Source organism: Salvia hispanica, chromosome 6 (genome assembly GCF_029641045.1).
Source record: "Salvia hispanica isolate PSC_SH4W2 chromosome 6, Shi_PSC_v1, whole genome shotgun sequence".
In the NCBI taxonomy this organism is placed as follows: domain Eukaryota; kingdom Viridiplantae; phylum Streptophyta; class Magnoliopsida; order Lamiales; family Lamiaceae; genus Salvia; species Salvia hispanica.
The window spans coordinates 43,353,375-43,379,648 of record NC_142697.1 but is presented as its reverse complement, the minus strand read 5'-3'; the positions used below and the strand labels follow the sequence as shown (position 1 = coordinate 43,379,648).

Genomic DNA, 26,274 nt, shown 5'->3' with positions numbered 1-26,274 from the left:
CAATAAAAACGCTACAAAATCTTGACTTGCGTGTTGAATTTAATTAGCGATTATTTTCTCGTGGTACATCTCTCAAAACGGCGATCCCAACTCTGCAACGGCGACAGAGATTTAATTAATCGTCAGAAAATATCAATATAGTAATAATATTGCGAATAAATTTTCATTCGTTTTTCTTATTTCAAGTTATCAATTCATTTTGAAAAAATAAGAGTATTTATTAAGATAAATGAAGAGAAAATTAAATTAAAAATAAATAAATGAAGAATTAGAATAAGAGAAAGTAAATGTGATGTTTTTAATATTAAAAATATTAAATTACTTATAATGGTAGGATTAAAAAAATAAATATCAGTCACTTATCGGATAAAGTACTATTTTCATAATATTTTCACTATAAACCAGTTATGGATTTATGACATGAACAATAGGAATTAATCTGAATCATGCCCGATAAAAAGATTTGATTTGCACATTTATTCAAGAAAGACTATTATTCGATGTTTAACTTTAATTGTCGTTATTAATCAATAAATTACAGATAAGAAAAATAATACTACTAGCTTTTTCGTTTTCTCAAATTTTGAACATGTAATTATTAACCATGTTAATCTTATTTTTCGATGTCCGAAATATAAATAGATGTGAATTTGACGAAAATGTTACTATATCCAATCAATTACTATATTAGATAATTTTATTTCATATCGAAGTGGAATATGTAATTTATTTTGCGCCTTCCATGATATATGGGTATAATATGTATAACAAAATTTAGAGCTGCTTTGACAAATAATTCAAAAGTATAAACGCAAGTTGTAGTTTGCTATAACAAATTAATATCGTCATTAGGTTATTTTTTTAGACGACTTACCAATTACATTTAAATATGTATAGGTGTGGCGTCACGATCTAACAATTCAATCCAATCTAACAATAAATTGCTAGCATTAATGTATTTTAATGGCTTTAAAATGAAAATTACGCGTCAGAAGTAAAGTAGACCTTTCTTTGATATTTATACTACTAAACCAATTAAATTTATTATTCTATTATCTACGAGGCTATTTAAATAAAAAAAATAGATAACTGGAAGAAAAGGTGAAGGTAAAAATAATTCCATCAGAAATAGTATGAAAATTGATTGGTGTTTAATTCCATTATCTGGGGAAAGTTATATATGAAGTCTAAATCAAAACAAATTAGGGTCCTACATTCGCTCCAATAATTATCAGTAATGTTAAAATAAAATGCTACCAAGTTTTTATCTGGGGAAAGTTATATATGAAGTCTAAATCAATACGGATTTGGTCCAATAATTATCAGAGGTGGTTACGAAAAATAGTTTTTTTGGTATGGTTAGATAATATCTGGCCATAATTACATAAACTCACAGAATGAAACACAAAACTATAGTACAAATTTACTTTAAAATATTACACGAGAAAAATATGAATTGCTTAAACAAATTAAAAAATTATTGCAACTTGCAATTCATTTCATTTTTTGAAAGGGATAGCAACTCATATTTAAATGATAGGAGTATATTTTTTATTTTTTCCATCAATTTTTTAACAGCACAAGTTTTAGATTAATACTAGTACACATTAACATGACCATAGTCCATACTACTATAATCTATATTAATTGTACTAATTAACAATGACGTAATAGATTTTTATTCTTACAAATTATTTACATGGCTTATTTTCAAAGTATATTAAATTCTTTATCGTATATCTCATTATGCAATACGAAGATTACAGTATTTAATAATTTCACCAACACCTTTTGTATTGGAGAAAATAAAGATGGTGAGGTTTGATTTGAATCATTGATTTCATTTTCAGAAAATGGAATATCCCAAAAAAAATCCTCTAGAGTTTGAAAAGGGTTGGATAATATAGGGCTTTCAATTTCTAATTATGTGTCCATTCGTTGTCTGAACTCCTTGTGGAAATCTCATATTTATACATGACATTACTATCCAAACTTCTTGATTGTGTTATGCAAAAATGTTTTTATTAATGAATGTTATATTTTCTAAATTCAGAGTTTGAGACTTTGTAAAGTTTTTCTATAATTTACTTTAGTGGGATGGAGATCTTACATAGTGATTTGCACAAAATCCATATTATTAACATGTTATAAGAAATAATGCACAAAATCCATATTATTAACATGTTATAAGAAATAAAGAGTTAAAAAAGATTTGCTTTGTGGGGGCTTATAACATAATCAAATACGAAACCTTAGACCCTATTTATTTGTCAATTTTTTTGGAAAAATAATCTGATTCTCAATTATTAAATTTTTATGTTCAGTTCTAGCTTATCAAGCAAGTTATGGATTCGTAGACATATTATATTGATTGTGGAGTTGTAAAACCTAGGATCAACATGAATATAAGAATATTGGATGATTGGTTAGTTGATTAGAAAAAGAATTAGTACTAATTGTAAAGCAATCATTAAAGATTTAAGGTTTCTTATCCCTAAGATTAAAAAACTTACATTATTAGGGCGATGCCTATTTAAATACTACTCCATATTAAACTCGATCATCCTCGGACACAAAAAGTTTTTATGTCCAAACGAATAAGACGGCGCAACTAAATATTTCATTCAAATCAACTATCCAAGAATGACATTATAAAATTATCATATCAATTTAAACTCGAAATTTACAATTTTACCTCACCACGAAATCTATTGTAAATAAATAATGGGAACAAGATTCGACCGATATAACATGCTCAATTATTTTGTTGCTGACTAAACTTCGACTTAATGGAGTCCACATCTGAAATTTTCATCAGATTTTTAGGATAATCTAATTTATAATTATGTTACCTAACATCTTGAGATACTATTAGATTCAATTGGCGTATAATGCTGTCTTGTTTGTGACTTTGTGCAACCCTACAAAGAGCACACTGAAGTGGTTTGGTGCATTATTTGCAATCACATCATTTCTTTGTAGATTACTTCTTAGTTTTAGCAAATTCTACTTCAACATACATACTAATTTTAAAATGTGTAGTGATTACTGAATTTAATTTTACTAGTATCATATTTTACTAATGAGACCGGATTCTGGCAAGATCAGAAAATGACATGTCACTAACGTGACAAAAACGTCTGAGTAATAAAATAGTAAAAATTGTTTAATTTATTATTATTTTATTATTTTGCACAACTACTTTAAAAACTACTACTACTATATGATTTCACATCAACTTAAAATAGGTCTATTTTCCATCATGATGACATTAACTGTATATGAATAATGACATGTTCACAATTTAGATTTTTAAATTTACAATAGTTTAGGGTAGAGCAGAAAATAGATATCATTTTCTCCAACATCTTCAACCCTATTTAAGGGTTTTCTGTCAAATTGATTTTTAAATTCGTGTGCGAAATTGGACAATTTTAAAAATTGTACACAAAACCAAAATTTAAATAAATTTCAATATTTATAGGCTATTATTCGTAACCGACGTTCCCATAAAAAGCTAAAATATTGGTCTACTCAATAATTAAATCTCATCACTCAATCAAAAAAATTTCACATGAAATACTGTTTTGTGCACCAATAAATCAATAATATGATCAGTATTATTGGAGAGCTGAATATTTATTTGCTTTTATTTCTAGAAACTATGATCGCTCATATAATTGAAACAAGACAAACTTCAACATATTAGCATATACCTATACTCATCTAGCAATTTCGTTGCTACACATGGGTGTATACGAACTAATAATGCATAAAATATCTATAAGTCGCTCCAAAAATTCGAGTTGGCATTTTTATGACTAGAATCGTATAAAGAAGCATATGGAAACTAATCGAAAATATTTGGACCTCATAGCTATATTCATAAATGAGAAAATGACCAATCAAATTTTGGTTAGGCAAGTGAGTCTATCAATGAGACAAGGCCTTTTAAGGAACATCAAATAGCAACTTCTATTTCCTAATCCAACTATACATGCCACCTTGAGCTGACAAAGTTGACAAACCAATCGACCGTGTAGTTAAAAGGTCGTGAATTCAGATCCCGTCAATACCTTTCAGGTCGAGCTCACGATCTCTAACCACATTGGAAGACAGAAAAAGATGTACAACAGGAAAATGGTGAAGATAAAGACCCAAGATGGGGATTCATGTGTGGAATATTAAGCCTAATTTCAACCACATGAAAATTGGTCCACAGTTCTGAAAATCATTATCCACCTTAAATTTTTGAAATCACATATACCATCAGAATGATGGATAACTTGATGAAAGAAGACAGGGGAACTCAAATTATCCTAACATTCATGATTTGGGAAATCTAATACCTGCAGCACAACCCTAAGCCAATAGTTCATTTGGCATCTTTTGGAAACAGCATATTCATAGGCGAGGAACGGGCAAAGTACTCGTTCCACCTTCTCTTCAAGGTGGACGAACATCCATGACACTAGTTTTTTAAGCTACTGTGGGGGTCTTGAGCTCCTCTAATATACTGGGATGTGCATATATCTATGTGATTTAATCGATCAAAATCCCAACATCATAGTACGATTTACCTATCACACAGTGATGAATTCGGGTCTAGCCTAAAGCAAAATAATTCAGCAGGCTAACAACACATTTAGATGCTGTAGTATAGCAATGAGGATGGAGAAATATAATACCAGAGGTCTTTCAAATAACAACATTATTATAACCAATGAGGTGCGAATTTTTGATAGAAAGATACAAATACAGAAAATATAGAGAGAAAACTCTCAAATCGAAGTTTAAGCTCCATATCCTCTTGGCTAATTCAGTGTACAAAAAATGCAGTCAACCAGCAACATCAAAATAGACACAAAGTGAACCAACTCCTTTTTTTCTACTACTCTATATTTACCACAGTAAATACAAGGTGAACCATGTCCCTCTTTAGTTTAATGGTTTTGATTTTTCTTCTGCCCTAGTAGATGACAGAGCTACTATTCCATTTGGCAAACAAAGTAAACACATTAAGTAGTCAACTATAGTTTAACTAGGTTTGGCAACTTAGAACCAAATTAAACCAAGAAAGCATAAGATGCATCTACACATGCTATTCCTAGGCCATGTATAGGTAACAAAGCAGCTGACAAAGTTAATAATCTTACCAAAGACAAAAGAAAACAAGCATTCAACACCAAAGAATATTCATTATAAGGCAGAACAAACAACACAACTTCAATTGAAAAAGCATCCCAAACAGACATTCACACAAACTTCTCCAAATGTTTTCAACTTTTTACGAATTTCATTCTCAAATCTACGGAATTTCACATCCCTAGCACATAGCCATACCGGATTCAAGCATCCAAGTTTTCCATCTGAATGCTGCTCTTAAGAGGCACATATTCCCCAAGATATCCTCCAAGATGATCATACAGCACGCTCTTATCGATTGTCTGGTGATGGTAGCTCTTGCAGACATAGTAAAACACACTCTGCGCCAACAACCCGATCAAGTTCACTATCACCAACACCCCAACCAGGAATCCACCCACCATAATCCTCGTAAACACGCCGTAATCATCCCCTCCGTGCACCACAATGGATGCGAAAATGCCATTGATCACTCCACAGATAGTCAGATAACCGAACACAATCGAGAAACCAATGTAAGTCCTCCCCCTGAGCAACTCATAGCTCTTTTTCATGGCGGCAAATCCATAAAGGGGCTCAAGAACTGAAACAACGCTGGCTAGATGCCACAATGCGCTTATGTAGACATGAACCCCCAAAAACAATGTGAAAACCACCAGAATCGAGAACACAAACAGCCCTACATTCTGCGTGTCGACGGAGTAGACTAGGAGCACCAGAAACCCTAGGAAAACGATGTAGTATCCGACCATCAGCAAGGCGATCCACAGAAACGTGAGGAATAGGCGCTTGAACACGCTGGGGACGGCGGCGACGGTGGAGGAGTACGAAACCGGCTTGTTGGTGTAGAGCGAGGCGACGGTGAAGACCACGGCGGCGGTGGAGAGGAGCGAGAACGTGAAGAGGAAGATGAGGTAGAAGAATTGGAAAATCAGGAGGCGCGACCAGTCCGATGCCGCGGCGGCGGGGGAGTCGGATTGGAGCTGCGAGATGATCGGGTGCGTGAAGAGCGAGTGAGCGAGGATCGCGAAGGAGAGGGGGAAAATTAGGGTGAGGGTTATGAGGTAGAAGGTTTTGGGGGATTGCTTGGGGATCGAGATTGATTCCTTGAGGATGTCGGAGACGCTGAGGTTTTGAAGCTCCTCCGCCAGATCCATTGCTGAGGAATTCGAGCTGGCGAATTGAACGAGAACTGGAGATTGTTAGCTGTGGGGAAAGAGGGGAGGATAGACACGCGGCAGTAGAGCGGCGGTGACGGTGGCGGTGATAACGGGAGCCGCCGCCTGTTTCTTGGATTAGTCGTTAAGTTTAGTAGTAAAGTTGTTACTCATTTTCTTCACAAGTACCCGATTTCTTCGACTCCCAAAATCGCGTCGGCTGGTGGGCTCTAGTTACTGATGCGGCCCAATAAGTCTGGCCCAATATTATAGCAATTGCTTTTTTTACTTCTTTATTTTTTTGGGGTGTTTTTTAAGAGCATTATGTAAGGATCTGTTTATTATTTTATTTCTCTAACATTTATTTTTATTTTAAATCACTTCATGAACAATATAGTAAACTTGGTTAAATTAACACCCATTTTAGAAGTGAGCATTCGGACTTCAGATCGGATTTTGCGGTCTGATTGATTAGAAAATTTGAGATTTTATGAAAAATGAATCTGATTCAGTCCGAATTAATCGAAATCTGAATCCAAAAATCTGAAATCCTAGTTATAATATCTGATCTGATCCATAAAATCTAAATTTGATAAAATATACTATAAAATCTGAAAATCCTATATCAAAATCGGAAAATCCTATATCAAAATCGGAAAATCCTATATCAAAATCTGAAAATTTAAAAATCATATTATAATCTGAAAATCTAATACTCCAAATACCACCATTATAATATACTCCTTCCATCTCACATAATTTTACCCACTACCCACTTTGACCCGGCACGGGTTTTAAGAAATTTAATGGAAAGTGAGTTGAAAAAGTTGGTGGGATGTTGGTCCTACTTTTAAAGTATTAGTTTTATAATAAAATGTGAGTAGGAATGAGTTAGTGGAATATGTGGTTCACTACTAAAAATCGTAAAAGTGAAATGTGTAAAATTATGCGGGACGGTCCAAAATGGAATACTGGGTAAAATTATGTGGGACGGAGGGAGTACTAATTTTATTGTAGTACTACTACACTACTCAAGATGGTAAGAAATCAATTTGGACACTGAACATACATGAAACCTCCACTATTATTACTAAATCCAAATCAAACAATGGAACTATATTGTTTTCTCAATATCCCAATAACTGGAGTGGACTTAGAGAAAACATCAACAGAGCGAAAAAACCAAGACCAAAAAGATCATTCCTTGACCACTTTTGCCCCAACTGCTTTCATCTTCTCAATAATTTGCTCTGCTTCTTGTTTCGAGACTCCCTTCTTAAGCACGGCCGGTGCCTTCTCGACCAACTCCTTCGCCTCCTTCAGCCCCAAGTCTGTAAAACTCCGTATCTCTTTAATCACCTTGAGCTTCGAAGCTGCATCAAAAGATTCGATCTTCAGCTCAAAGGCCGTCTTTTCAGGCTTTATGTCTGCCTTTGCTGCTGCTGCAGCCGCCTTTGTCGCTCCTCCAGCAACCCCAGCAGCGCCCGGTTTCATGACCCCAACGACTACATCCTCCTTCATCGACAACCTCCTTCTCATTATAAGAGAGAGCTCTGCAGCTTCAGCAAGAGTGAGCGCAGCCATTTCATCAACGAGCCTCCAGACTGTAGCTGATGGAGGACTCCGGTGCTCTGTGGGGTCAAAATTCAAAGGATCGTAATCAGCTGGAAGCCTCCTCTGGTCTATCTCTATTTCTTCTTCCTCGTCATTCTCGAACTTTGCAGCTTGCGCATAGTGTCTAGTTACGGACTTATCATATGCAACGACCGGAGAGTATATGCGTTTAGTGAAAGATCCATTGCATAAACGATGCCTGGCTCGAACAAGCAAACTCATTTCCAACTTCCAGTTGTAAATTGATTGATTATGAGTCTGAACAAAGGGGAAATGCCACAAATAAACAAGGATCTCGAGTAATTAGATGAGCAAAAAGCATCCAAAGGTAGAACAAATTACAATCAACAAAAGATCTTAATCACATTAAGGCAAATAACCCAAATTCATGGAGATTCAAATTGCACCATTTCTATACTAAATAAAATTCCTTTTTTGCAGAAAAATCGATAGGATCCAGAACCTCGAGCTAAAATGCATATGAATCGGAAATCCATCATCTTCCAAACAGCAAATTCCTAGTAAACATGAAACTAAGGGGGGAGGATAAATTTGAATAATCTTATTCCATTTCAATCCAGTACTAGCTCGATGACAGTAAACAAATTCCGGATTGAAATTAATGCAGGAATACTTTCAAAAGTCGCTAAATCTTACGAATGTCTGCTACATTGCTGCGCATTAGAAGAGATTGAGAGGAGAGAGATCGAATACATACCTTGTCTAGAGGGAGGGAGGGAGAGCCTTGAACCCTAATTGGGGTTTTTCAGTGTATGGATTTTAATTCATTTGCAGTTTAATCTTATTTGATTTCTTTCTTGGATATTTTGTTTTTTTCTATTGCATTTTTTATTTATTTTATTTGGATGTTCAGCTTGCAAGATTGTATCTCGTGATTAAGCCCCAACTAATACCAGATGGATAATTATAAGATAATTAGACATATCTATCCTTTAATACTAAAATAATCTCCCAATTCAATTTTAAATTATATCTTAGTATTATTTTATTTACGAAACCAAACACCACCCGAGTGAATTACAAGTCTACAAAAGTAACAAAACTAGTATACAAAGCCATACACAAATATACAAGCAACGAGAAATGTTATGCTACGCGACTGATTTGGGCGACTGATGAGTGTCATTCCACGTCAGACAATTGTTTACTTCTTTTGCATATATTATCAATATTAAATTATCTCACCTCTTTGCTTAGTCAACACCGCTCCACTTCTTTTTATTTTTTTAATTGTGAATGAAACTCATCTTCAGAATCTCTCTCCATCATTCTTTTACAAAATTTAACTCTATACATAATTTTATCCTTCCATTGTTTTGACTGCGTTTTCAAGAATTTTTGCATAGAAGTCAGAGATAGGTATCTAAGAAAGCTCACCAATTTTCAAAGTTCAGGCTACAATTTCAATTGAAATTTTATCTCAAAAGGTGAAAAAATGGCAAATAGACAAACTTTCGTTGAATTTAACTTCACCTAAATGAGCTGCAAAAATCACTCTTCATTCTTGCGGAATTCCAACATTTCTTATCAATTCTTAAACCACAATTCATCGTTCTTTCTAAAAGGTCACGAATACTTGGAAATTTTCCTTCCTTAGTCATCACCAACCACTACTCTTATTTCTTCACAAGAGTCAACGATGCTTCCACAATTTCAACTCTCCCAAATTTAGAATTCCACCGTCGACCACTAGACTTATCCCCAAATATTAAAATCTTCAAACTTTGAAAACAAAAAAAGGGTCAGAAGGTGAGGAGATGGAAGAAAAGCTTAAAATTTGCATAGCATGTAGAACGATGAAGAAAATTAAAACATTTTTGGAGAGTGAAATTAACAATGAAATTATTAAATTGGGGTAGCAAATATCGAGAAGCTGGGGAAGGAATACATACATTATTGAAGGGAAGGAATACGGAATTCATATTTCATATTGAAAAAAACGAAGTTGCAATTTATATATGTGAAAATGATGTAGAGAAAAAGGATGAAGAAAATAACGAGATCTGGAGCTTCATTTTGTGAAAATAAATGAGGGAGAGAGATTATGAGCGGTGTTCACGGAGGGAGAGAGGTTGGTGAGAGAGAAATTCATAGATAAAAAAGGAATCTTCAGATGTGGATTGGCAGCGCTCATCCGTCGCGCAAATTCAATCGCGCAGCATATCATTACTCTACAAGCAACAATCACTAAAATAGAAGTGAAACAATTTTTAAATTTTGATATGGAGTATACAAAAAATACATAAATGGAGTGCTTCGTGCTGGACCCAAGTCCATTTTGTTGAAAAAACGAATCGAATTTAATTTTGTGTACGAATCCCATTCAACAAATCATTCTTTTACACAAAGATGATTTGTAAAAAATATGACAAAAGCTAAAACAGAGTGCTTAAGCATACAGCCATCCCAAAAAACCAAATGAAAAAAATCTAAAGCTCATTCTCACTGACAATTTACAAAGCCTCAAATAGAAGACAAAAATCACACACTGCTAAAATCAGATACATAATCTCTGTAAAACTAAAATGCAATCTCACAAGGAGCGTGAAATGTTCTTCCACGGCAGATGGCCTCGAGGTTTTCTCCTGCATACGAACACTGAGGCGAAACTTCCACGCCTAATTCATCATCCAAACAAACCCGTTTTTAGTTCATAAACCCGAGGTCTTGATTTGAGTAGTAAAGTTAGTTATATTTAAAGTAGTACCAGTAGCATATAGGGGCACTGAATGAGTCAAGAAGCCACCAGCAGCAACCACCCAACGAGTGTGCAGGCGAAGGACAAGCAGACGGGCACTGTCTGGGGTGTCGAAATTTGATCCATTCGCGTTTTTTACTGGCGCAAATTCTTCTTCACGCAATGCCTATCAAAGTTGGATGGTTTCATTTCCTTAACTATGGTGCATATTTGGAGAAGACATAACATTTGGTATATGTGAGGAGTAGAGAGGTGTGTGTACCTCAAAAAGTGCTGTGGAAGGGGCATATGGAAATGCATCAAATATGAACTGCTCCAGCTTGTACCCGGGCGTGTGTCCATGAATTGAAGGGATATTCTTTTCGGCTAGATGATAGCTGCACTCAAGAAAGTAAATTGAGATGGCAGCAAAAAAGGGTACACACGAACAGACACAGAGACAATACTGACATGCTGTCTTTCTCAAGGCCATTTGCTACTTGATTCAGGAAGTCTAAGGTGAACATGTGTAGGCAGACCTGAAATAGGAAGGATACATTAGAAAAGGAAATAAAAATGAAAAGGTACATGTTTTGATATAAGACAACAAAGCATTCCGTTTTTTTAACCGACTATCTCCTACTTGATAGAATCTGCAAAGCACGAACTAGCAGCAGTTAAGATTGACTCATTGACCTGTGGATATAAATTTGATCAAATTTATGCTCTTTCAATTATATTATGTCCCTACATATTTTAATTTCAGGGTCCAAATGCATGATTATATTGTAAACAGCATCTCCGTAGTCCGTACTACATAACAATTTGAGCAATTTATGAAATCCTTGAATGCATTTGACAATACTGAAGCAAAATGGCCATTGCAATATTCAAGGGAAGCAAGTAAGGAACTTGACAAAAAGAGTAGGGTGTGGGTCGTACATTACTCCAGCAATAGCGAAGGCGACCAGTTTCCTGATTGATTGCACTAGCCATTGACGAGTCCAGTTCACTGTACTCTACCACAGACACTGGTCCACCTTTCCCTCGGCGAACAAATACGCCAACCTTTTCTTGTGGGTACGCCTTCATCCAATAAATAAACAGGATACAATAAATATGGCATACAGAAGTCACAGTTGGATTTTCTTGTACGAAAAACTAAAATTGACATACCTTTCGGACAACCTTAGCAGCAGCTGCCACGCCTGTATCGACGAAATAACCCAAGAAAGTTGGATCTCCAACACGCACCTGTTTACAAGAAATTCATTTTTGGTTATGTTTGGAACATATATCTAAGTAAAAATAACGGGAAAAAGCCACTAACCAGAGCATTATCAACTCCATAACAGTCCAAGTATTTGATCCCTCGTGAAGCCATATCTTCCAACAGTTTTGATGATTTCAAAGCTGTCAATTTATGTTTTCTTCTTAGCTCAATATATACCACTAATCCTACAAAGGGTCACAACAAAAGATACTCTAAAATGCAAGCAGGTTGCGTGTTGTACTGTACCTGAATAGACTCCTCCATTCCCATCAGGAGACTTTGCAACCTGGCTTTAGAAATTTAGCTGTTTTTAGGTATATACTAGTAATTAATAAACTGCATATATTAGAGAAATGACAACAAATACAAAAATTAAGCACAATTTTCGAGATTTACTTAAAGCATATTTTCAAGAATACTTGCTGATGCCTAATTAAACTAATCATAAGTAAGTGTTATGCAGGTCAAAACAGTGAAAACACTACTTACTATATCACTTATCAGTTATCAAGAAATAGTAAAAGAATGGAAGTATATTAAGTTAATTGCCAATGAATCTTACTCTGTATGGAGTTTCCATTATGAATCTACCATCTCTTCCCACACAAGGAATTGTCCCCTGCTGGAAGAACGTGACCTGTAGTCACTTTCACTGAGTCATTGCTGTTCACAATCCTAAAACTCACTACTAGATAACCAGAATGTTCTTACTTGATCTGCTTCTAGGCCAAAATACTTGCAGCTTTCAAAAAATTTGCGGATAGGTTCGTCAGTGAATGGACTGGTCATTATGTACCAATGTATACGGGGGATATTTGCACCTGCACATTTCAGAGTGATCAAGGCTGCAGGTCAAACAAATGAGAAGAGTTCGTGATATAGGAGCACTCACTCACCTTCATTGACAGATTGAGCTGCCAATCTTTGAAGACACAAAATTCGCTCAGCTTGAAGTTGGAAAAGTGATTTCCCAGAGGGAAGTCCGATGTCTGAAAGGATAAGAAATGAGAAAATAGTAACTTTTAAAGGACAAGAAGTTGTGTAAAACAGGGCATTTTCTCTTGCATCAAACATTTAATGCATCACAATAATGACTGAAAAGTGAGTTTACAACTAGTAAAAATTATAGTATTTCTTTCTGTGACCACTGGATTTATATATACTGTCTAGTTGTTATATGCAGGCAAGCAAGGAAATAACCACATGAACATCTCGTCAAGAATAAAGAAATGAAAGTTTTCTTCTATAGTTTTGCTTATTGCATCTTAAGCTTTAATCTAAATCAAGCAATGCCTAGTATACTTACTGAAGCACCCTTTTGGATCTGAGCTTCCAAGACGAGTTCCCTACATTCAGGAGATTCAGAAATCAGAATAGGAACGTGAAGAACCACTACCAAGCTAGGAGTTAAAATATCACCACAGAGAAGAGTAACTTACATGCAATAAAGTTTGGTAATGGAACAATTCCATGTATGCAAACTTACAAGTGAACATAACAATTTACATGCACATAAGTGGTAACATATTGTTGCATGTAAATGACCCGAAATGGCAAATCATTTATCTTAATGGCATATATTAAGCAGTATAGTGCAGAGCAAACTATTAATCATCACTGAACAAAGTTAAGTTATGTTCTACACTTTTACTAATTCGTTAAAGAATATATTTCCCGATCCCAGTATTCTCAACTAAGTCATGCATTAGTATGAACTTCCCATATATATGTGGCAGATGCAATTACCTTAAAGAAATGAAACTCACGCAAACTCCTTGAAGTATGATGTTTACTAGGTCTAAAAGCATGCTTTTCTTATCCTAAATACCAATAAGTCATGAAATGAATCATCGGAAGTCATCTTGCACTAGCATAAATAGTGACATTTCGCCAAAACAACCATCTTTTTCCACCCATCAACCAATAACAATGCCTTCAAGCAAATACTCTGTTCAAACTTCAAAGTGTTTGGCCTATCTCTAAAACTCAACCCAAAACAAATTATACAAAAAAGATGATCTTTATCATCAATGGTGAATGATCAAACAAACCTGTCCACCAGATAAAAGTAGCACGCCCAATTTTCCATCTGATATGGCCTTTAATCCCATCTTCCACCACCTCTCCCTTTCTTCCATTGTCCGCTTCTCTACCGTTGAAACGTTACTCTCTGGAACTGGCTCTATTGCTGCTGCAGGTAGCCCTACACAATCAATCCAATTTCCTTAATCACACATACAAAACCAGTATCTCTACACATGTAAATATAGAAAGTGCCATTTATGAAAAAACCTTGAGACCGAAACGAGCACCGAATAATCCGATCAACTCTCGGAAGATCTAAACCCTGCAGCAATGCAAAATTAAATTAAAGCTCCTAAAACAATCAGAGACACTAAAACAATAAAATCAGCTACTCAAACAATACAATCTCACAAGCACATTTCAAATTCAAAAATCAAATCATCAACTTCACATTAAACACTGATCTCAAAATCATTCCGAATCACCAACTCCTGACGCATTAATGCGATCGAACTAAAATCCGATACCACGAAAACGCAAATCTCTCAATCAGATTGAATTAAAACGAGAAACTGACCTCGATATCCTTGACGAGAGCGTCTCGCTCCTCGGGAGACAGCTCATCCCACAGCGCAAACACGTCTTCCTGGCCGTAATCCTTAACCCTCTCGAGCAGCGACTGCGGCGGCAGCGCATTATTCTCCGACGCCGGTTCCCTCATCGCGAATCTCCTCTAGATCTCCGCCAGATCTATCGCCTAAATCGGCAGTGTGGATAGAGCGAGATTGAGTTTCTATATATGCAACGAAATGAAGAGAGAGAATTTTGTTGTTTCAGTTTGGTGGTTAAATAAGAGAGAAAGCAGAATCAGTTTGAAGGTGTTTGAAATGACGAAATTACTCCTTCCGAAGCTGCATAATTACAACTCTGTCCGGCGCTGTGGTGCGGTGGGTCGGGGGTAATTTAGGGAATTTAAAGCGGCTTAATCCGATCACTAATGAAGGATTTGGGACACGAGTGGTTATACGGTTTTAATCATGGACCTGCCTTTTTTTAATAATAATGTTTTTTCATCGATAATTATGCAAAAATCTCTAAAAATAGAATGCTTTTTCCCACTAATCATCGATCTAATCATAGGGTGGGTGTCCCTAAATTTTATTAAATACAAAAAGTTATAGTACAATTTCCCTTTCTTGTGTAGCTGTGGATTATTTAATACGTCAAGCATAGATTAATTTTAAAAACTAACATTATTTTAATAAGAATAAAAAGAATTCAAAAAACTTGGGGTATTAGGACTTCCCATGCTAGAATTATATATTTTCAAGCCTAATAAATGGAATAAAAATGTGACATGCATATAAATTGAAATTGTAAATTAGTATAAATACTTTCTATTTTAGGAGTATCAGATCACAAATAAATAAATCCAATATAAAGAGTAATATCCAAGCAAGGTATGAAGTACTATCAAGTGGAGTATGAACTATGAAAACCAACGTGGGAATCTGCCGATACTTAATACTATTGGATTTTAAAAATATAAATATGACTATTAAAACTTATTTAAAGCTTCTTTGGTTTATATGATTATAAAATTTCCATGCAAAAAATAATTATTTTAGGTGACCTGTTGTGTTTGAAATCACCCGACAGTTGTTATGAAGATGTAGCCATTGCACCTTAATAATTGCATATTAAATTAAAAAACAAAATAATGGTACAGAGCCATAATTTTATGACTTATTAATTATAGCAAAATAATTGCTCACGGTTAATAATAATTTATATGGGATCGTTTTTTGGATTCCAAAATTGTTAAGTATTATACTATTTTACATTAATCTAATGCATGTATGCACTATTCTCTCATGAATGACAAGCTGAGCACAATTAATTGTCATTGAAATGGGAGGATGGCTATCAAATCATCAAGAATGTATGATATCTAAGAGCACTCCCAATGGAGGTGGCGAATTCTCGGCGATAAATCGCCGATTATCGCCGAATTATCGCCGGCCATTGTGGCGAAGTCGGCGATAATTCGGCGATAATGTTACCGTTGCTTCGCCGAGTGGCGATTTATCGCCGGATTATCGCCGAGCGATCGCCGGCCACTGTGGGCGACGCTCGGCGATAATCGGCGATTTTTAAAATTTTTTTTTTTTTTTTTGGCCGAACGGCTATTTTATCCCACCCCTATAAATATTTCATCCTCTTCCTCCATTCATCACCCACAAACTTCATTCACACAAATTTTCAATCTTTTTTCTCTCCATCTTTATTAAATGAGTTCTGATTCATCGTCTCGTGCTCAGTCCGACGAGGAAATATCACATTCTTCTTCCGAAGAAGAGGTACCTCCCGCTCCCACCGGATGGGATGTAGCGGGTTTCGCCAACAACCCAATCAACAACTATATCTCCCGCTGCATACAAAGCGAGATCGCTCGAATGCAGCAGCCACCCCCCCAACGGCCAATCCGCCGGCGGCGCCGATACATCCCTCGCAACCACACTGGTGCGCACGATCGGCTGTTCGCCGATTATTTCGCGGAGGAACCACGTTATCCGGCAGATGTATTTCGTCGCCGGTTCAGAATGCGCCGCTCCCTCTTCCTGCGCATTGTTAATGCGTTGTCCGCGCGTTACCCCGAGTTCCGGCTCCAGCGAGACGCAGCAGGGAAGCCCGGACTATCGCCCCTACAGAAATGCACTGTTGCCATCCGGCAGTTGGCATATGGAGGGTCCGCCGACATGTTCGATGAGTATCTGCAATGCGGCGAGACGACTGGCAACGAGTGCCTGAAGAATTTCTGTCAGGGCGTGCGAGAGATATTTGGGGAGCACTACCTTCGCTCGCCGGACGCAGCTGACTGCCAGTTCCTACTGGATTGGCACTGGAGGACCCACGGCTTTCCGGGGATGCTCGGCAGCATCGACTGTATGCACTGGCAGTGGAAGAACTGCCCAACCGCGTGGCGAGGCCAGTTTACTACCGGCTACAAAGGTACGCATCCCACCATCATTCTTGAAGCCGTTGCCGACCAACGGCTTTGGATTTGGCATGCTTATTTTGGTATAGCCGGGTCGAACAACGACCTAAATGTTCTCAATTCCTCGCCCCTTTTCAACGAGCGGATCAACGGATTAGGCCCCTCCATCGAATTCACGGCCAATGGCAATGTGCATAACATGGGGTACTACCTGGCTGACGGCATCTATCCGCAATGGCCCGTGTTTCTGAAGACGATCAGATGCCCACTCGGAGATAGAAGAAGGTATTTTGCCCGAGCGCAAGAGTCTGCGCGCAAGGATGTGGAGAGGGCATTTGGGGTGCTCCAATCGCGATTTGCACTGGTAAAGGGTCCGACGCGCTTTTTCTACCAGGGGGATATTGCCGATATCATGTATGCGTGCATCATCATGCATAACATGATCATCGAAGATGAACACGAAGGCGTCCTCGACGTCACCAACGACCCAAGTGTTGCATCATCGAGTCACGGTGTCTCAACCGAGTCCGCCCGCCAGGGTGTACCGCACAACGAACATGAACGGTTCCAGGCGTTCATGGACATACACCAGAAGGAGGCCCATCAAGCACTACAACACGATATCATCGAAGAATTGTGGGCAAATAGAAACCGCGCCCACCGCCCTTGAATTTTTTTTTCTTTGAATTTTTTTTTTGATTTTTTATTTCCATTCGTGTACTTTTTTTTTTTTTAATTTTCTTCGTTGTAATGTGTACCCGTGTTTAATACAACGAACTTTATTACTATTTATTTGATTTATCTTTATAAATTAAATAAGCTAGCTTTATTATATATAAAAATAAAACAATTAAATTAGTGATGATGTAAAAATGAAATGTTGAGTTAGGGAGAAATAAGGGAGAAATAAGGGAGAAACCATTGTAGGGGTTGGCTAAAAACTGGGGATAAAATGTGATGCTGATGTGGCGCTGATGTGGCAGGAGTTAGGGAGAAATAAGGGAGAAATAAGGGAACTCCATTGGGAGTGCTCTAAGTGTGTTGTTTTTGCATTTTTTATATAATCTATACTAATATAAAAGTCGAGTTTTGACCTTAATTATAAATATTTATAAGTTTTGAATTGTTTTGTAAAATGTAGATATTTTGGTTGGTCTACCAAAAAATTAATTCAATTTATCAACATGGCTGTTACAAATTAATCACCAATCAAAAAAATTATTTGAATTAATTCATCTAATTATATTTCATGCGATAGACCATGACACTAATTAGAGTGATAAATGTGTTGTGGAAGTTTTCTTCCTAAAGATTAATAAATTTTTGGCAGTTACAGATTTTTAATAATTATAATTTAATCTTAGTATTCAATTATAAGCACTACATAGTAACCGCCACATTATTACACACTATTTGGAATTGTATTAACCATAGTAATTTAATAAAAAATTTAACACACTATAACTTCTCTATAATTTTTGTCTATATATATGTGTCATTCACTAGCTTATTACTCACTTTCTCATTACCTTTATCTATAATCTATTCCATCACTAAATTTTCTGCAAAACGAATTTGATTTCGGTATGGTTCTTGCTCTTTATCAATAGTATCTTTTTATATTTCTTCATTTTACACATTCTTTTAGTGTGATTATTATGTTACTAATATTTGTTGTTATGTTCTTACCAGAGGATAGTTGAAACCATAGACATGGAATTAATTTCTCTTAGTGATCTACAATCTACCATAACTTTATCAATCAAGGGTTGAATGCATTAACTTTGCCAAATTTGGTTTGAAATTGGTAAGTATTTTACGAAATTTTATAGTACAACCGCTAAGTTGTGTTCGCATTATTCATGAATGAAAATATTTCTCGAAATTGCAATATGGTGTTTGTAGTTGACTTTTGTTTGAAGTTCTTATCTACATATGAGAAAATTGGCATGACTAAGAAGATGGTGTCGGTGCAGGACGATGAAAGTGTTGGAGACGATGAGCGGAGAAGATGAAGGCTATTATTGGAGATAGATCGTGGCCGATGGGCGATGGGGTAGAGCTGCATGAGCATAAATGATTTTAGATTCTATTTTTCATTGAATTTTTCCATTTCTTGGTTGCATTTTGATTTTTTTTTATTAATGGACTTGACTAATTTCTATTGTTAAATCAATTTTCAATTAGTGAAATTATTGAATATTGTAGGATCATTAGTAATTAAATGGATTGATGAACAATATAATTAATTTCAACATTATTAAATTAAAATTTGAACGTTATTAAAAAAAATCTACAAGACAATCATGAAAAGCTATTTTGATTTTTCAACATTGCCAAAAAATTATTAATAACATAATCAAAATTATTAGCTATGTTGATTTTTTAATGCCATTGGTTTGAATTAGATTAGTGATTTAAAAAAACTATATAATTCTATTTTTTATCATAGTTTATTTAATTTATGTTTTTAATTTTGTATGAGAAAATTCAATAGGCCGTGCAACGCACGGGGTTAGATACTAGTACTATTAATACGCAAATTCCCATCATCACAATAATATCATGTACAAAAATATAAAAACAACACAGTTAGATATTGTACATTCTTGATGATTTTGATAGCCATCCTCCCATTTTAATGACATTTAATTGTGCTAAGCTTGTCATTCATGAGAGAATAGTGCATACATGCATTAGATTAATGTAAAATAGTATAATACTTACAATTTTGGAATCCAAAAAACGATCCCATATAAATTATTAATAACCGTGAGCAATTGTGGTTTAAGATAATTGTGGTTTATAGATTAATAGTGCATACATGGATTAGATTAAAAGCCAATTATTTAAGATAATTGTGGTTATCTAAGCACGTAATCTAGCTTTGATTTTTGTCGATTTACGCCAACAAAATTAAACTAATTCAGGTTGTAAACCTTTTTTCATCGCTACCGACAATTGCGCTATACGTGATTGAAATATGTGGACGAAAGAGAGAGTTATGCAAGGTATAAATGGGGGTTAATTTAGTTTTAACTAAAGGCAGAATTTTGGAACCTAAGACTTAAATAACAGCAAAGCTTGAAATGAAATTTTTTCTTTATAAGGGTTCGATTAAAATTTCAAACATATACAAAAATATTTCAAAATGATGTACTTCCTTACTTCTATTCAAAATTTCTAATAGTATGTTACTATTTTAGATTATATAGAGTTCTATATACTTCTAGTATTTGCACATTTCTACTCCAAAATATCAAGATAATACTAAAATACTAATCAATTCATATGAAATTTGTTTAAAAATATTAACTCCCACCAATAATTCTTTCGGTACCTTCCCTTAATCCCTTCCTAGAAAATAGGATTATCAATTTTATACTCACCTATCTACAAAAATATATTACCCGTGAAAGTCCCAACTCATAAATCGAAGGGTGATCTCTTCTATTCAGAATTAAAGATCAAAATATAAAAAGTTGGATAGGTCATTAAATTGAATATAGTTTCTGAAGGCCCATTACCTTTTATGTTAAAAGCCCAATGTTTTAATAAATGCAATTACATGGACTTTAATAGAAATTGGCCCAAATTAAATACTCCTTTTCTTGATATTTCCTATTTTAATCATGCGGCTACGACAGCCTTTTGAGATAATCAAAATAGTGGTAGCAGAGTATTTTAATTAATTTAGCTTCTCAATGCGCTTTTAATTAACCGACAATGTAAAATCTCTATGCTAATTTAATTAAATTTCACTTTATTTATGGAATCAGACTGTCCATCCATCTTGTTCGGACACATTTGAATATGACATATTCAATTATTGATTTCCTAAAGTTGGAAAAATTAATTTCATTAAACAGTAGTACTTATAAAGTTATGATAAAATGACATCAAATTATTGCAATCGACAATTGATGACATTTTAAAGTCAAATCAACATCGGTAAATCTAGACATAAAAGGAAAACGAAACTATAGAATTCAGTATAATATAAAAAAATAATTTTTAGGAGTATTGAACTAGCCAATATCTTTGCATGGAAATACATAAATATTAGTAATAAGGAATATAAATAAATGCAGGGTGACTTTATTGAGAGCGACTAAGAAAGGGAATAAATAGTAGTAGTAGTAGCAGTAGCAAGTGGATATGTAGCCTGATATCATATAGCCTTACCTCATAGTATATAATATAATATCATAAATTTGTTAATAAAATCGTAAATTTAACTAAAATTTACTACGTCTACTATAATATTTCTGACAATTTATCTTTCACCCAAAAATTAATTAATAATATCGAATTAATGACTCACTAAATATTAAATTCAAAACATTTTTACTCAACATTTTCTCGTATCAAAATCTCATATTGATATTAGTAATAGACAAAAGGAGTACTCCCTCCGTCCCACAATAATTGTCACACTTTGATTTTTACCATAAAATGATAAGTAGGTCTCACATTCCTCTAACTCACTTCATTCATATTTTATTATAAAACTAATATAATAAAGTGATTCTCATATTGTATAAACGTTTCTAACAAATTATTTTTTACATTTCTTAAAATCCGTGCCCACAATAAGAGTGACAATTATGGTAGAACGGGGGAGTACTTCATAGTCTGAATAAGTTTGGAAGAAAAAACAAAAATAAAAAAATAGAAAAATAAACATTACCATATGCACACACGTACTAGTATATAATTAGGCTATTTGAGCAGCCACCAACACTCTTTCATTTCATTTCCTCACATTTAAAATAATTTGCTCTCAAACTTCACTGTGTGTTTTTGAGAAAGAGAAGAGAAAGAAGAAGAAGAAGAATAGTATAGAGATGAAGCCTGCATGGCTTGAAGGTTTAATGGCGGAATCATTCTTCGCAGCTTGTGGGGTCCACCAGAATTGCAGGAAAAACGAAAAGAACATTTTCTGCTTGAATTGTTGCCAGAGTTTTTGCCCTCACTGCCTTCTCTCTCATCACCCCTCCCACCCTCTCCTTCAGGTACTTTTATTAATTACCTTATTAACTATTCAAACATCATCTTGCATAATTTCTCAAATTAATCTATCTGGCTCTCCTAATTTCCAATTGGTCTAACAAAATGAATTTCGGAAAATATTGATAAGTTTCAAAATTAAATATTGAAAAAAAAATCAATGACTTTAAATTGAGAAATTTTCAATTTTGCAAGATCATTTTGTAGTGCAATCATTGGAAATTGAAAAACCCAGCATAGTTGAGCTGAATATATGCACTACAACTATACATACATGTGTGTGTGTTTTGTGTGTGTGTTTTAGCATACACATCAATCATCATCTTGCATAATTTCTCATTGTGTTTTCGAAACAAAAACTTCTCAAATTAATCATTTTTTCCAATTGGTCTCAGCTCAACATCATGAATTCAGGAAAATACTGATTAATTTCAAAAATTAAATTGAGAATTTTCGATTGGTAATATTGACAAATTTTCGAAAATTAATAGGAGTATAATTAAGCTTGGAAATGGAAAAAATAAGCACAGTCGATTAATTGAGCTGAATAAATACAATTCTTCAGTTTCATGCACATATAAATATTCAATTTAGACAAATCAAGAAAATTAGGTAGCAACAAATGATAATTCTAGGTCAATAAATCATGACAAGAACGTAAGGCTGAAATAGAAGATAAAGATGAACAAATTGGGAATAGAATGTGTGATTGAATTGAATGTACTATTCTATAATATGCTTTTGATAAGTTTGGAACAAACATTTGTCGTAACAATGAATAGAATTAAGAGTACGGAATTTAGGTTAGTGAGGGTACTGTTTTGTTATTACATGTGTTAATTGGGGTTGTCATAAATGAGTTGTAAGAAGATTACTATAGGACATGTTGGCAACGACTTTAAACACTTGTTTTTATAGCCATATTTAGAAGGGGTGTATACTATCCAATTTCTTCACATGTTGCTTTCATTCAAAACCACAGTTTGACCCCTTTGTCTATTTTGTCCACACTTCCCCATATTATTTTTTATTTTTCCAAGAATGTTAGTTGTCAACATTTAATGTTTATTTGACTCTTGTTTATAGTTAGGTAATAACAATGCTAAACTAGTGAAGTTCAATCGAATTCTGGTTAAATATATGACAAATTTAAAGGTTTGTTCGATAATTGTTGAACTTTCAGGTTAATTTGATTATATTTAAGTTAATCATGTTTAATTTTGGTTGAAAATAATGATACTTTGATAAGTAACGATTTAGGCCAGTACAGACTTCCATGCAGAAGCATAAATAATCTAAAATTTAGTACTACTAATTTACTCTATATAATCCATTATGGGAATGTTTATTTGTCCGGATTACTCATTACTAGAGTTCATGTCTATTCTTGTCTTTTACTCAATTGTTTTTTATTCGAAAGCTCGGCCGATCCGGCTTTATAATGTCAAGATTACAACGTATCTCACAATTACATTCCATCTCTACCAGTATCACTAATTTATCCTAGACAAACCCAATTTTGGCCTACCTCATATTGTCACATGTTATCTTGTTTAACGAATCTAACGTCGCCCAGAGAATGATATAATTGCAATGATGAGTATAGGTAAGGAGATATGTTTACCAAGATGTGATCAGATTGGACGACCTCGAAAAGCTCATCGACTGTTCATACATTCAGGTATTCAAATTATTGTTATCACAAAACAATACCAACTTTCTTTTATTTCTAATTCTTTTGGTGGAAACGTGGGTACCATGTTATTTCCCAGTAGAGCCATAATTCTATGCTTGTTGTGACAATCTTTGTTTTTGAATTACGATTCTTGAATTACATAATGCTATCATATGAGAGAGATAGAATTGTAATTACATTGACAAATTGTTTTCATTTGCATGAATACTAAATAAAGTACGATTATATCTAATCATAGGTTTGAATCCATCTTAATAGAATTCATTCACCTATAAATAGTTGTACAATTCAATGCTATTGCCACAATTTTGGCTTCATTAAACGAAATGTCATGACATTATGTGACTGGTGCATTGCCATAGTTTTGGTTTCATTATATGAAATGATGTGTAATGTGATGATCTTATTTAAATATTAGTAATATACATATAGAGGTGGTTTATTTTATATAGTACAATTTTGTTTCGTGCGTTAAGAGAAAAGAAATTAATAGGAAAAAAAAAGGTAGAGACTATAGAATATTCATTTTTGATCAAACTAAAAAAATTGTGAATCATAAATGTTTTTCTTATTGTTTGGTAACAAATTGCTGCAGCCCTACACGATAAACAGTGCCAAAGTGATATTCTTGAATCAAAGGGCGCAATCAAGATCTTGCAAGGGCTCTGCAAATTCGTGTTACACGTGTGACAGAATTCTTCAGGACCCATTCCACTTCTGTTCCCTCTCTTGCAAGGTGAAATCACTTTACTTAATTCCACTGCTTTTATTCAAGATAAGATCGATCTCGTATTTTATTTCACCAGTAAATATCAATGAATACAGGTCGACTACATGGTTTACCAAGGCGAGAATCTTTCACGAATCCTGTACAAATTCGACCACTCGGATTTTTCCATCTCTCAATTCGAAGACCTGAGGGTTGACGTGGCAGACGAGGGTGGCCACGTCACCCCGAGCTCCATTTTGGAGGGATATGGAGGATCCAAGAAAAAGAGGGGATTTCTAATGCTATCTTTTGGCAATAGAAGAAAAGGGGCGCCACAGAGGTCTCCACTTTCTTGATAAAACTTAGTGATAATAATGATAGAGAATATAGTTTTTTATTAATTGTGATGAATCATAAATAAAGCAGAGTGCTTCCATGTTAAATGCAATGGGTTGTATTAATGCTTAATATTGAAAAAATATTAAATTAATTGCGGATATTAGCTTCAGTATCAGCCAGGATGGTAATTGTTAATTAGCTTAATTTTGTTGGAAATGGCGACAATTAAGCTTTTTCTTATCACCGATTTTTCACCGGTTGATGGAGCTTAATATATAAAGAAAAATAGAGATTTGATAATATTAATTGGCCTTCTATTTTGTTCATTTTATTTTATACTATTTGATTGGACAAATTACTTAGTAGTAGTAATAAATATTGGTTGTAGAAACTGTGTGTGACTCGCTCGAAACACAATGGAGTTTTACAATAGATAATAATTCTGGATCTATAAATTTATTATACTTGCACAAATAAAGAGTAAGTTCATAGGAAATGAAATTCTTTCCCCTACAAATATGTTAGAGACTTGAGTATCCATGTGATAAATGGATAATTATTATTAATTCTTTTATAAAGAGAAATTTCATAAGTAGTGTTGTAGGAGTAGTAATATTGTTATTTTCTCATAGTGATGGAATAAATGACAATACTTGCAAATTAATTTGGAATATTAGATGCTTTTGGCTTAGGGTAGAAATATATTATACTATTCCCTTCGTTCCACAAAAGATGTCACACTTTCCTTTTTAGTTTGTTCCACAAAAGATGTCAAATTTCCTTTTTTGGAAAAAATTCCCTCTTACATAAATATAAAAATTATATTTCCTCTTTCCATTTAACAAACAAAATAAAACAAAACCTCCTAAAATCTCGTGCCGTCCCACAAGTTAACATCTTTTATGGGACAAAGGGAGTACTACAATTTGTAACACTACTAACTTTTTGCATGGCAGATAAAATACTTTATTTGTCCTATTATTGTATACATTCACACAAGTGAAATTGGAAAAGAAAATGTAAGACAACTCAAAAAATAATAAAATTAATTGTTTTGCAAATTTGCAATATTCTTCAGATATTATAGGTTGGTTCTTAAAGGAAGAGAGCATGTGCAATATGCTGATTGAAATATCACTATATCATGTTATTCTATGGAAATTGGGCATTTAGGACCACAAAAGAAAAGATCTACACATCATTCATACACGTACAGTTACATATATACTCTGTGTATGTGTGTGAGAGAGAGAGAGACTGAGGAGTTCACATGGTGGCGGAGGGGTGGGCCCGGCCTCTACAAATTAGAATTATAGGCTACCGTGTCTGAAGAGCCATAACGGATTAACGGGGAAGTGCCACGTGGCGACTATTCCATGGCCAACCATATTAACCTGCATTTTATTTCTCCGCACACGACATTAAGCGATAACTATGGGTTATTAAATTATATGAGTAGTGTATATTTTACTATTTTTAGAATATAAGTGTAGCTCGTTGTTTGAGTTTAATATAAACAACGTAGGCTGCCTGGATAAATAGCACTACACTATCGTTTTCCTAAATGGAGCATCTATTATTCATAAATGTGAGCCTACCAACATTTCGAC

At 34.5% G+C, this 26,274-nt stretch overlaps 3 protein-coding genes and 1 pseudogene across 4 annotated transcripts; 1 reads left to right on the top strand and 3 right to left on the bottom strand.

The window, feature by feature from the left end:
• Window positions 1-5,178: 5,178 nt before the first annotated feature.
• Window positions 5,179-6,479, bottom strand: LOC125205268 (uncharacterized). Its single transcript, XM_048104104.2, has one exon. The coding sequence runs from the start codon at window positions 6,300-6,302 to the stop codon at window positions 5,349-5,351; it is 954 nt and encodes a 317-aa protein (XP_047960061.1). The 5' UTR covers window positions 6,303-6,479; the 3' UTR covers window positions 5,179-5,348.
• Window positions 6,480-7,368: 889 nt separating this feature from the next.
• On the bottom strand, window positions 7,369-8,755 carry LOC148923854 (uncharacterized; annotated as a pseudogene). The gene is made up of 2 exons (XR_016132536.1): window positions 8,635-8,755; window positions 7,369-8,174 (listed from the first exon to the last, which is right to left on the bottom strand). The product of XR_016132536.1 is annotated as an uncharacterized LOC148923854 (transcript).
• A 1,458-nt stretch (window positions 8,756-10,213) lies between these two features.
• Window positions 10,214-14,738, bottom strand: LOC125203596 (UDP-N-acetylglucosamine diphosphorylase 1). The gene is made up of 15 exons (XM_048101985.2): window positions 14,490-14,738; window positions 14,180-14,234; window positions 13,939-14,090; window positions 13,194-13,233; window positions 12,784-12,876; window positions 12,599-12,708; window positions 12,450-12,524; window positions 12,134-12,173; window positions 11,945-12,027; window positions 11,791-11,868; window positions 11,557-11,700; window positions 11,086-11,153; window positions 10,898-11,012; window positions 10,645-10,801; window positions 10,214-10,555 (listed from the first exon to the last, which is right to left on the bottom strand). The coding sequence occupies exons 1-15, from the start codon at window positions 14,631-14,633 to the stop codon at window positions 10,458-10,460; spliced, it is 1,452 nt and encodes a 483-aa protein (XP_047957942.1). The 5' UTR covers window positions 14,634-14,738; the 3' UTR covers window positions 10,214-10,457.
• A 6,939-nt stretch (window positions 14,739-21,677) lies between these two features.
• LOC125203249 (PLATZ transcription factor family protein) lies at window positions 21,678-24,862 on the top strand. The gene is made up of 4 exons (XM_048101559.2): window positions 21,678-21,925; window positions 23,527-23,601; window positions 24,212-24,352; window positions 24,442-24,862. The coding sequence occupies exons 1-4, from the start codon at window positions 21,758-21,760 to the stop codon at window positions 24,679-24,681; spliced, it is 624 nt and encodes a 207-aa protein (XP_047957516.1). The 5' UTR covers window positions 21,678-21,757; the 3' UTR covers window positions 24,682-24,862.
• The last annotated feature ends 1,412 nt before the right edge of the window (window positions 24,863-26,274 follow it).

Coding starts and splice junctions, on each gene's coding strand:
- LOC125205268 (XM_048104104.2), bottom strand. CDS start 6,302: ATGGATCTGGCGGAGGAGCTTCAAAACCTCAGCGTCTCCGACATCCTC.
- LOC125203596 (XM_048101985.2), bottom strand. CDS start 14,633: ATGAGGGAACCGGCGTCGGAGAATAATGCGCTGCCGCCGCAGTCGCTG. Junction 13,234..13,938: donor TACTTTTATCTGGTGGACAG/GTTTGTTTGATC, acceptor TCCTGAATGTAG/GGAACTCGTCTTGGAAGCTC. Junction 12,525..12,598: donor TTGGCCTAGAAGCAGATCAA/GTAAGAACATTC, acceptor AAGTGACTACAG/GTCACGTTCTTCCAGCAGGG.
- LOC125203249 (XM_048101559.2), top strand. CDS start 21,758: ATGAAGCCTGCATGGCTTGAAGGTTTAATGGCGGAATCATTCTTCGCA. Junction 21,926..23,526: donor CCTCCCACCCTCTCCTTCAG/GTACTTTTATTA, acceptor TGATGAGTATAG/GTAAGGAGATATGTTTACCA. Junction 23,602..24,211: donor TCGACTGTTCATACATTCAG/GTATTCAAATTA, acceptor AAATTGCTGCAG/CCCTACACGATAAACAGTGC.